The sequence below is a fragment of the Mesoplodon bidens genome, assembly GCF_964165515.1.
Source record: "Mesoplodon bidens genome assembly, chromosome: 2".
Lineage (NCBI taxonomy): Eukaryota > Metazoa > Chordata > Mammalia > Artiodactyla > Ziphiidae > Mesoplodon > Mesoplodon bidens.
This window is the reverse complement of record NC_138177.1, coordinates 58,607,302-58,619,654: the sequence shown is the minus strand read 5'-3', so window position 1 is coordinate 58,619,654 and position 12,353 is coordinate 58,607,302. Positions and strand designations below refer to the sequence as shown.

General features: G+C 37.4%; 1 protein-coding gene across 1 annotated transcript in view; it reads left to right on the top strand.

Annotated features, from left to right (window-relative positions):
• FH (fumarate hydratase) overlaps window positions 1–11,990 on the top strand; it is a 42,504-nt gene extending 30,514 nt beyond the window's left edge. Inside the window, exons 8-10 of the mRNA XM_081219328.1 lie at window positions 640–767; window positions 9,127–9,280; window positions 11,803–11,990. Coding sequence (XP_081075454.1) covers window positions 640–767; window positions 9,127–9,280; window positions 11,803–11,945 — 425 coding nt within the window. The 3' untranslated portion in view covers window positions 11,946–11,990. The remainder of the gene's footprint in view (window positions 1–639; window positions 768–9,126; window positions 9,281–11,802) is intronic.
• The last annotated feature ends 363 nt before the right edge of the window (window positions 11,991–12,353 follow it).

Here is a 12,353-nt window from a genome sequence, read left to right as displayed (position 1 = left end):
TGCAGAGTTACAGATAAGGAACTAATCTTCCCACTGCGCTGCTTTTTACTTGTCAGAGGAATCAGGGATGTTTGGTTCAAACTTGAGCTTGTCAGAGGAGTGTTACAGGGTGGTAGGGTTCTGGAAGCTCAAATAGGAAAATTCCAGCTTAACATCAGTTTCCTCTGGGAAGCCTCCCAGATGTTGGTGAGGTGCTTCTTTTATAAGTATTCCCATAGCAGTCTGCATTTCTCTGTATTGACCCCTTATCTATTATAACTGCCAGTTCTCTCTCCCTCACCTCTGAGTTCTATGAGGGCAGGGGCTGCATCCTTCTTCCTCACTGTTGTATATTCAGTGCCTGGCTCCATAAATATTTCTAGAGTGCATGTAAGCCATGAAGGTGAAAAGAGCTATATTTACTGTGTAGTTGTAGGTACTCTACTTATTAGCCATTGCATGATTCAGAGTTTCTGGCTACATGGTTTGTTTCATTAAACAGCACTGATGGTTGGGACATTGCTTTATTATATGTCTTTATTTAATGAAGTTAGTTTTCCTTCTTCTCTTGGTTATTTGATATAAAACCTAATCTTAAACTCATATTTGAAGCCACAAGTGTGTTTGATGTGATATCTCTCTTTGGTGGTTTTCTTGAAGGCAAGGTGAACCCCACCCAGTGTGAGGCAGTGACCATGGTTGCAGCCCAGGTCATGGGCAATCATGTCGCCATTACCATTGGAGGCAGCAATGGACATTTTGAGTTGAATGTTTTCAAGCCCTTGATGGTAAGCTTTAAATTTGATTTTTAATGTCTTTAACCAAAAGCTAGTTGTCTTGGTTTCTGTCTTTCATTAAGGTTTCTTACAGTTCTTTAGGTACTTGGATAATATACCTAGCATTTGGAAGTTAAACATATGTTAATGTTAGAGGACTAATCCTGTATATTTAATTAGGTAACTTTTAGCTTAAGTAATTGGTGGTTTGCTTTTTATAATAGGAAGAAAAATTCTGGAAGTAGGGTATAGGTTTCTTTCTTTTCCCTCGCCACTGGGGATGCCAATTGCTAGAAATAAGTTCCAGTCTCCTCAGTTAAAAAAAAGAAACTCTCCTTCCAGCCTGTCTCCTTCTCATGCTGCTGCTTTCTTCCTCTCTCTGAATTCAGCCTTTTTAAAGAAATACCCACTCTCACTCTCATTTGCACTGAAGTCTGGCTTCCACCCCTGCACTTATGTTTGAATTGTTCTTGTAACACTTGTGACCTCTTGAGTCCAACAGACATGCCACGGCTCTTAACTAACATCTGACCTTGACTTGTTGCTCTTTGAAACACTCTTTGTCCTTGGTTTCTTCAGCACTTTCTCTCCAGTTCTCTTCCCTTGCTCAAGACTTTCTTCCATTGGTTTTACTCTTCCACATACCTTGAAAACATTGTGTCCACTCAATCTATTCTTTTTCCTTCATCTTTATGAAGACAGAACAAAATGGCATCATCTTTTATCCACTTTCCCCAACTTCAGATAATGGAAGTATTATCATTTACAATCCTTTATTTGTGTGAAGTGTTATATCTAAGTATATATTAGAGGCTTATTTCCAGTTTGTGTCTGGTGTAAAGTCTGATTTTAATTTGATAAGAATATGCAAATAACAAATATTAAGTGTATTGTTTCGGTGTATTCATCAAATATTTATTGAGTACTAGTCTGTGTCAGGCACTGTACTCGTTGCTAGTGATAGAACAATGAACAAGACAGATTTTTTTTTTCTTGCCCTTATGGAGTGTACATTGTGGTGGAAAATAGAAAGAAGACAGAGCAAAGCGCAACTCAGACCGATAAGCTTTTTTTTTTTAATTAATTAATTTATTTATTTTTGGCTGCATTGGGTCTTCATTGCTGTGCATGGGCTTTCGCTAGTTGTGGCGAGCGGGGGCTGCTCTTCATTGTGGAGTGCAGGCTCTAGGTGTGCGGGCTTCAGTAATTGTGGCACGTAGGCTTAGTAGTTGTGGCTTGCAGGCTCAGTAGTTGTGGTGCACGGGCTTAATTGCTCCACGGCATGTGGGATCTTCCCGGGCCAGGGCTTGAACCCATGTTCCCTGCGTTGGCAGGCGGATTCTTAACCACTACTCCACCAGGGAAGCCCCAGACCCATAGGCTTTTGCTATCAGGTCAAATTCCAAACAGTTAATACCAGCTGCCTGGCAAATATATGTGCATAACAATAAGTGTCTTGCCAATTTTTTTTAAACAAAGGTCTGTTTTGTTTTTAATAGAAAATAAGTCAGGATGATCAACATTTGCCATATAATAAAGTGATTAGTATCAAATTAAACCTTGAAGTTCTGTGTCTTCTACTAGAGTCCATTGTTGGGAGTCTGGTTTTCAATTCCTGGGATTTTAGACCAGAGAGATTAGGATGTGGATATATATCTTAATATATATTGGAAATGTTACCAAAAAGAAAAAAACTGCTAAAACAAACTAATTGACTTTATACTGTTTTAAAATACTGTGTGAAAGGTTATTTTCAAGGGATTATGGAATATTTGTTTTGTTAAGCATAAAAAACGTGATGATCATTAAGAACTGAGAAGCCCTGATTGCACTGATTGCCTCAGGCTCACGCTGAACTTTTTTTTTTTAATTTAATTTTATTTATTTTTTTCTACAGCAGGTTCTTGTTAGTCATCCATTTTATACACATCAGTGTATACATGTCAATCCCAATCTCCCAATTCATCACACCACCACCAGCCCCTGCTGCTTTGCCCCCTTGATGTCCATACGTTTGGTCTCTACATCTGTGTCTCTATTTCTGCTCTGCAAACCGGTTCATCTGTACCATTTTTCTAGATTCCTCATATATGCGTTAATACATGATATTTGTTTTTCCCTTTCTGACTTACTTCACTCTGTAAGACATCTCTAGATTCATCCACATCTCTACAAATGACCCAATTTCAGTCCTTTTTATGGCTGAGTAATATTCCATTGTATATATATACCACCTCTTCTTTATCCATTTGTCTGTCGATGGGCATTTAGGTTGCTTCCATGACCTGGCTATTGTAAATAGTGCTGCAATGAATATTGTGGTGCATATGTCTTTTTGAATTATGGTTTTCTCAGGGTATATGCCCAGTAGTGGGATTACTGGGTCATATGGTAATTCTATTTTTAGTTTTTTAAGGACCCTCCATACTGTTCTCCATAGTGGCTGTATCAATTTACATTCCCACCAACAGTGCAAGAAGGTTCCCTTTGCTCGACACCGTCTCCAGGATTTGTTGTTTGTAGATTTTCTGATGATGCCCATTCTGACTGGTGTGAGGTGATACCTCATTGTAGTTTGACTTGCATTTCTCTAATAATTAGTGATGTTGAGCAGCTTTTCATGTGCTTCTTGGCCATCTGTATGTATTCTTTGGAGAAATGTCTATTTAGGTCTTCTGCCCATTTTTTGATTGGGTTGTTTTTTTAATATTGAGCTGCATGAGCTGTTTATATATTTGGGAGATTAATCCTTTGTCTGTTGATTCGTTTGCAAATATTTTTTCCCATTCTGAGGGTTGTCTTTTCGTCTTGTTTATGGTTTCCTTTGCTGTGCAAAAGCTGTTAAGTTTCATTAGGTCCCATTTGTTTATTTTTGTTTTTATTTCCATTACTCTAGGAGGTGGATCAAAAAAGATCTTGCTGTGATTTATGTCAAAGAGTGTTCTTCCTATGTTTTCCTCTAAGAGTTTTATAGTGTCCGGTCTTACATTTAGGTCTCTAATCCATATTGAGTTTATTTTTGTGTATGGTGTTAGGGAGTGTTCTAATTTCATTCTTTTACATGTAGCTGTCCAGTTTTCCCAGCACCACTTATTGAAGAGACTGTCTTTTCTCCATTGTATATCCTTGCCTCCTTTTTCATAGATTAGTTGACCATAGGTGCGTGGGTTTATCTCTGGGCTTTCTATCCTGTTCCATTGATCTGTATTTCTGTTTTTGTGCCACTACCATATTGTCTTTATTACTGTAGCTTTGTCATATAGCCTGAAGTCAGGGAGTCTGATTCCTCCAGCTCCTTTTTATTCCCTCAAGACTGCTTTGGCTATTCGGGGTCTTTTGTGTCTCCATACAAATTTTTAAGATTTTTTGTTCTAGTTCTGTAAAAAATGCCATTGGTAATTTGATAGGGATTGCATTGAATCTGTAGATTGCTTTGGGTAGTATACTCATTTTCACAATATTGATTCTTCCAATCCAAGAACATGGTATATCTCTCCATCTGTTGGTATCATCTTTAATTTCTTTCAACAGTGTCTTACAGTTTTCTGCATACAGGTCTTTTGTGTCCCTAGGTCGGTTTATTCCTACATATTTTACTCTTTTTGTTGCAATGGTAAATGGGAGTGTTTCCTTAATTTCTGTTTCAGGTTTTTCATCATTAGTGTATAGGAATGCAAGAGATTTCCATGCATTAATTTTGTATCCTGCAACTTTACCAAATTCATTGATTAGCTCTAGTAGTTTTCTGGTGGCATCTTTAGGATTCTCTATGTGTAGTATCATGTGAACTTCAAACAGTGACAGTTTTACTTCTTCTTTTCCAATTTGTATTACTTTTATTTCTTTTTCTTCTCTGATTGCTGTGGCTAGGACTTCCAAAACTGTGCTGAATAATAGTGGCGAGAGTGGACATCCTTGTCTTGCTCCTGATCTTAGAGGAAATGCTTTCAGTTTTTTACCATTGAGAATGATGTTTGCTGTGGGTTTGTCATATATGGCCTTTATTATGTTAAGGTAGGTTCCCTCTATGCCCACATTCTGTAGAGTTTTTATCATAAATGGGTGTTGAATTTTGTCAAAAGCTTTTTCTGCATCTATTGAGATGATCATATGGTTTTTCTCCTTCAATTTGTTAATATGGTGTATCACATTGATTGATTTGCATATATTGAAGAATCCTTGCATCCCTGGGATAAATCCCACTTGATCATGGTGTATGATCCTTTTAATGTGTTGTTGGATTCTGTTTGCTAGTATTTTGTTGAGGATTTTTGCATCTATATTCATCAGTGATATTGGTCTGTAATTTTCTTATTTTGTAGTATCTTTGTCTGGTTCTGGTATCAGGGTGATGGTGGCCTCATAGAATGAGTTTGGGAGTTTTCCTTCCTCTACAATTTTTTGGAAGAGTTTGAGAAAGATGGGTGTTAGCTCTTCTCTGAATGTTTAATAGAATTCACCTGTGAAGCCATGTGGTCCTGGACTTTTGTTTGTTGGAAGATTTTTAATCACAGTTTCAATTTCATTACTTGTGATTGGTCTGTTCATATTTTCTATTTCTTCCTGGTTCAGTCTTGGAAGGTTATACCTTTCTAACGGTTTGTCCATTTCTTCCAGGTTGTCCATTATATTGGCATATAGTTGTTTGTAGTAATCTCTTATAATCCTTTGTATTTCTGCAGTATCAGTTGTGATTTCTCCTTTTTCATTTCTGATTTTATTGATTTGAGTCCTCTCCCTCTTGATGAGTCTTGCTAATGGTTTATCAATTTTGTTTATCTTCTCAAAGAAGCAGCTTTTAGTTTTATTGATCCTTGCTATTATTTTCTTTGTTTCTATTTCATTTATTTCTGATCTGATCTTTCTGATTTCTTCCTTCTGCTAATTTTGGGTTTGATTGTTCTTTCTCTAGTTCCTTTAAGTGTAACGTTAGATTGTTTGAGATTTTTCTTGTTTCTTGAGGTAGGCTTGTATAGCTATAAACTTCCCTCTTAGAACTGCTTTTGCTGCATCCCATACATTTTGGATCGTCATGTTTTCATTGTCATTTGTCTCTAGGTATTTTTTATTTCCTCTTTGATTTCTTCAGTGATCTCTTGGTTATTTAGTAACGTATTGTTGAGCCTCCATGTGTTTGTGCTTTTTATGTTTTTTTCCCTGTAATTGATTTCTAATCTCATAGCATTGGGGCCAGAAAAGATGCTTGATATGATTTCAATTTTCTTAACTTTACTGAGGCTGGATTTGTGACCCAAGATGTGATCTATCCTGGAGAATGTTCTGTGCACACTTGAGAAGAAATTGTAATCTGCTGTTTTTGGATGGAATGTCCTATAAATTTGAATTAAATCTATCTGGTCTATTGTGTCATTTAAAGGTTCTGTTTCCTTATTAATTTTCTGTTTGGATGATCTGTCCGTTGGTGTAAGTGAGGTGTTAAAGTCCTCCACTATTATTGTGTTACTGTTGATTTCCTCTTTTATAGCTGTTAGCATTTGCCTTATGTATTGAGGTGCTCCTACATTGGGTGCATACATATTTATAATTGTTATATCTTTTTGGATTGATCCCTTTATTATTATGTAGGGTCCTTCCTTGTCTCTTGTAACATTCTTTATTTTAAAGTCTATTTTATCTGATATGAGTATTGCTACTCTAGCTTTCTTTTGATTTCCATTTGCATGGAATATCTTTTTCCATCCCCTCACTTTCAGTCTGAATGTGTCCCTAGGTCTGAAGTGGGTCTCTTGTAGACAGCATATATATGGGTCTTGTTTTTTGTATCCATTCACCAAGCCTGTGTCTTTTGGTTGGAGCATTTAATCCATTCATGTTTAAGGTAATTATCAATATGTATGTTCCTATGACCATTTTCTTAATTGTTTTGGGTTTGTTTTGTAGGTCCTTTTCTTCTCTTGTGTTTCCCACTTAGAGAAGTTCCTTTAGCATTTGTTGTAGAGCTGGCTTGGTGGTGCTGAATTCTCAGCTTTTGCTTGTCTGTAAAGCTTTTTTTTTTTTTTTTTGGCGGTATGTGGGCCTCTCACTGTTGTGGCCTCTCCCGTTGCGGAGCACAGGCTCCGGACGCGCAGGTCCAGCGGCCATGGCTCACGGGCCCAGCCGCTCCACGGCACGTGGGATCCTCCCGGACCAGGGCACGAACCCGCATCCCCCGCATCAGCAGGTGGACTCCCAACCACTGCGCCACCAGGGAAGCCCCTGTAAAGCTTTTGATTTCTCTATCGAATCTGAATGAGATCCTTTCTGGGTAGAGTAATTTTGGTTGTAGGTTTTTCCCTTTCATCACTTTAAGTATATCATGAAACTCCCTTCTGGCTTGTAAAGTTTTTGCTGAGAAATCAGCTGTTAACTTTATGGGATTTCCCTTTTATGTTACTTGTCATTTTTCCCTTGTTGCTCTCAATAATTTTTCTTGGTCTTTAATTTTTGCCAGTTTGATTACTATGTGTCTCAGTGTGTTTCTCCTTGGGTTTATCCTGTATGGGACTCTCTGCACTTCCTGGACTTGGGTGGCTATTTCCTTTCCCATGTTAGGGAAGCTTTCGACTATAATCTCTTCAAATATTTTCTCTGGTCCTTTCTCTCTTCTCCTTCTGGGACTTCTATGATGCGAATATTGTTGCGTTTAATGTTTTCCCAGAGGTCTCTTAGTCTGTCTTCATTTATTTTCATTCGTTTTTCTTTATTCTGTTCTGCAGCAATGAATTCCACCATTCTGTCTTCCAGGTCACTTATCCATTCTTCTCCCTCAGTTATTCTGCTATTGATTCCTTCTAGTATACTTTTCATTTCAGTTATTGTGTTGTTCATCTCTGTTTGTTTGTTCTTTAACTTTTCTAGATCCTTGTTAAACATTTCTTTCATCTTCTCGATCTTTGCCTCCATTCTTTTTCCAAGTTCCTGGATCATCTTCACTAACATTATTCTGAATTCTTTTTCTGGAAAGTTGTGCATCTCCACTTCATTTAGTTGTTTTTCTGGGGTTTTATCTTGTTCCTTCATCTGGTACATAGCCCTCTGCCTTTTCATCTTGTCTATCTTTCTGTGAATGTGGTATTTGTTCCACAGGCTGCAGGATTGTAGTTCTTCTTGCTTATGTTGTTTGCCCTCTGTTGGATGAGGGTAACTAAGAGGCTTGTGCAAGTTTCCTGATGGGAGGGACTGGTGGTGGATAGAGCTGGCTGTTGCTTTGGTGGGGAGAGCTCAGTAAAACTTTATTCCACTTGCCTGCTGATGGTTGGGGCTGGGTTCCCTCCTTGTTGGTTGTTTGGCCTGAGGTGACCCAACACTTGAGCCTACCCAGGCTCTTTGGTGGGGCTAATGTTAGACTTTGGGAGGGCTCACTCCAAGGAGTACTTCCCAGACTTTCTGCTGCCAGTGTCCTTGTCCTCACGGTGACACACAGCCACCCCCCGCCTCTGAAGGGGTCCCTCCAGCACTAGCAGGTAGGTCTGGTTCAGTCTCCTATGGGGTCACTGCTCCTTCCCCTGGGTCCCGATGAGCACACTACTTTGTGTGTGCTCTCCAAGAGTAGAGTCTCTGTTTCCACCAGTCCTGTCGAAGTCCTGCAATCAAATCCCACTAGCCTTCAAAGTCTGATTCTCTAGGAATTCCTTCTCCTGTTGCCAGACCCCAAGATTGGGAAGCCTGATGTGGGGCTCAGAACCTTCACTTCAGTGGGTGGACTTCTGTGGTGTAAGTGTTCTCTGGTTTGCGAGTCACCCACTCAGCAGTTATGGGATTTGATTTTATTGTGATTGCACCCCTCCTCCTGTCTCACTGTGGCTTCTCCTTTGTCTTTGGATGTGGGGTATCTTTTTTGGTGAGTTCCAGTGTCTTCCTGTCAATGACTATTCGGCAGTTAGTTGTGATTCTGGTGTTCTTGCAAGAGGGATTGAGAGCACGTCCTTCTACTCCACCATCTTGAACCAATCTCCTCACGCTGAACTTTCTAACCTCTGCATCTTTGTTACTCTTCCTTCTACATAGAAGATTATTTTTCCATCTCTGGCTATTTAAGTGCTTTCCATCAAATAAAACTTTATCAACTCTTACAACTGGAATTTATTTCTCTCTCTATGCTCTTTAACATTTCATACCTGTATTTTATAACACCACAGACTATCTTGTGTTTTATTTATTTGTATTTATGCCTTTTTACCTCTTAAAAGGGCACTTCGGTTCCCTCAGATGTTTATAATTTCTTTCATATTTGTTTTCTTGGGTATGATGCCTTACAGGTTGTAGGAGTGCTATATGTTAATTATATTACATACTCATTTATAAATTGCAAATAATGTGTTATTGGACAAAGAAACAAGTTAGGCTTAATAAATTTGTCTCTCTCTCCTAGATTAAAAATGTATTACACTCAGCCAGACTGTTGGGGGATGCATCAGTTTCCTTCACAGAACACTGTGTGGTGGGAATCCAGGCCAACACAGAAAGGATCAACAAGCTAATGAATGAGTCTCTAATGTTGGTGACAGCTCTTAATCCTCATATAGGTATGTGTTTAAAGAATAATAGTGTCATTTTGAATACAATTAAAAGCTGAAAAATTTTTAAGAGACTACTGGATCAATGTTTGTGAACAACAGATGTCTTTTGGACAATCTCTTAAGACATTTCAAATTGTGTTGAAAGATGCTATATATATTTATAACCTTTATGGTATCATATTTCTTTCAAAATCTTGATTGATTATGCTTCATTTTATTTGAAATGTGCTAAGTTCAGAAGCAGAACTTTAAACTTATTTTAATCTTAATGGAATTCAGATACTGTGGGACACTAAATTCAGATACTAAGTGTCCTCTCAGTTTTTAATGTCACTAGGTGGCACTGGCTGATTAACAACACTGAATGAATTCATTTTTCTACCTTCTCTAGATGCTATACTATACTTTGTTTTTGTTGTTTTATTCAACTCAGAAATGGAGTAAATTAAAAGAAAAAGGGTTACGTATGCATTGCTTATAGGGAAAGGGGGAAATACAAATACTTTGTCTAAAACCATGGCTTTTGTGTTGCAAGCCTTTTCCAGATTTATAAATATTTCATTATGTAGATTAAAAAATGTTAGCTTGGATTGTAGATTGACTAGTGATCCCCATTAAATACACTGTTTTAAGTCATGGATTTTGAGGCGTTCATTGCATTGTTATAATGTGTTAAAAGCCTTTTCCCACCTTCTCCTTACTGCTGAGCTGAGGTTATTAACATATTCTTTGATTTTCTACATTAGAACAAGTTATGATGCAGTTATTTGGTGTGATATGATTACTGTTTTAAAACAGTCTTACTTCAATAATCCTGAACTTTCAAGGCTGATTTTATATTCTTGGCTTCATGTCAAGCTGTAATTTCAGTCTTATAAAGTTAAATCTCATATAACTGCTTCAGGTAGCTTGAGCCCAATATGCTATCTGCTCTTTGAAATAGTATTAAGATTGACAGTAATACTGGGTTCTTTTGAAATAATTGTACATCAGCATTCAACTGGAGAGATATACAGAGGAACCCAAAGGCTCATGTGAGAAATGTTTCATCACATATATACTTCAGAATTTGTTACAAAAACATTTAGAGATACTCCTAAAGCAGAATGATTGATGTCTTTCTTAGAGTCAATTTAATGTGAGGTAAAGGCCGTACAAGGATAAGTGGGCAAACCACACCTTACTGGTTGACAGAGCATGAGCCTTACAGCTCCACATCATGGGTTCTGTTTGTGCTCATGTGTAACAGACTGATTGGTAATCATGTTTTGTGGGGCTTGAAGAAGAGAACTGAAAGGGTTAGCATAACGCATAGACTTTAATGTCATTATTAACATAAAAGTACAGAATATCTAATATTAACCCCAAAGGTTTGACATGAGAATTCTTTCTCTCAAAGTTAGTCTGACCAGTAAATGCCCTTTTCAACATGCTTAACATTCACAAATTAATTTCATTATTAACTATGTCCATAATATGTTTATAGGTAGATTAATTGCATACTACACATAACATCTTGTAGGTGGTTGATAATTGCACATGACACATAACATGTTGCTTGGTCAATAATCATATTGCCTCAGCAGGCTTCTTTCTTCTCTCTGGTCATAGTCCTCTAATCCTGGGTTGTTTTTGTTTTTTTGTTTTTTTCTCTTTCACTGGTTTCATTTTTGTTTTTTCCCTTCTTTCTGGTTTTTGCCTTCTTTTTCTGTTGTTGTTACATTAAATCGAGATAACTTGCAGAATTACCCTGCCCCTATCTTTATTAATTTTAAAAGCAAGTAACTTTGAAGTAAACAGTAGACCTGTGATCTCTTGCACAAGTATATATTTATACTAAAACTTCCCAACTTGTACCCTTGTAATGTCTGGAAAGAGGCCAGGGCATGGAGTGCTGAACCAGAGAGAGATGTTAGAAGCAGCCCTGAAGGCTCATGTCTCAGAGCCCTGCCAGCTCTTCCCTCATTGTGAGAGGACTCTCCTCTCTTTTCCCTCTTAGAGCCCTTTACCATAGTTCCTGGTTGTGCAGTCCTGTATGTTCTGTAGTGCTGCAGCATTGAGCTTGTTAATGCTTTGTTAGAAAGATAATTTTTCTGGTGAAGCATGCTATTGAAACAGCACATTTTTACTAGTCAGATGTATACTTTTATCTCTTGGTGCCATGTATGTGTGTGTGTGTGTGGTTGTGTGTGCGTGTTTGTGTATGTGTATACATATATATCAAGAGAGAGAGATGCGTCTATGTGTATATATTTTCCCCCTTACGAAAATATCTGGGTTAGTGGGCAATTTTAATTTAGGGACAAATCTTGTAGAAAGGGAAGTATGTATTACTTCAGAAAAGTAAAGGTTTTAGTCCATATAAGAAATGACAACTATCAAGGTAATCCACTGCTAAATATTTTTAAGATTAAAAAATGTTTACTTAAGAAATCAGTAGCATTAAGTAAATAATAACGATTACCTTTTGCTTTAGAAAACCAAGTTTCACTATTAACTCCTACATCGCCTTTTAATTTTTTCTTTAGGGTATGACAAAGCAGCCAAGATTGCTAAGACCGCACACAAAAATGGATCGACCTTAAAGGCAACTGCTATAGAACTTGGCTATCTCACAGCAGAGCAGTTTGATGAGTGGGTGAAACCTAAGGACATGCTGGGTCCAAAGTGATTTAAATAAATTCATAATAAAAATGATTGTCATATAAAATAAAAAGTGAAACAGACTCCTTATATTTCTTAAACAAAAATGGATAAATGTGAAAGGAAACTGCTATTGAACTTGACTGTCTCTAGCAGAGCAGTTTGGTCAGTGTATAAAACGCCTGGACATGCTAGGTCCAAAATGAATTTTAAAAGTGTAAAATAAAATAATTAAATTGTATAAAATCAAAAGGAAAACAGACTTATTTTTCTTTTATGTTAATTGACTTGTATTATATAGTTGAATCTGTGATTTTTGTGTATGGGTGTTTACCATTTCAAATGTTTTATAAGAGCCATATCAGCTTTTAAAGAGTTGTAATTTTGGGGGGTGGTTTTTGTTTTTAAAAAATCCCCCTATAGTAAAAAAGTACTT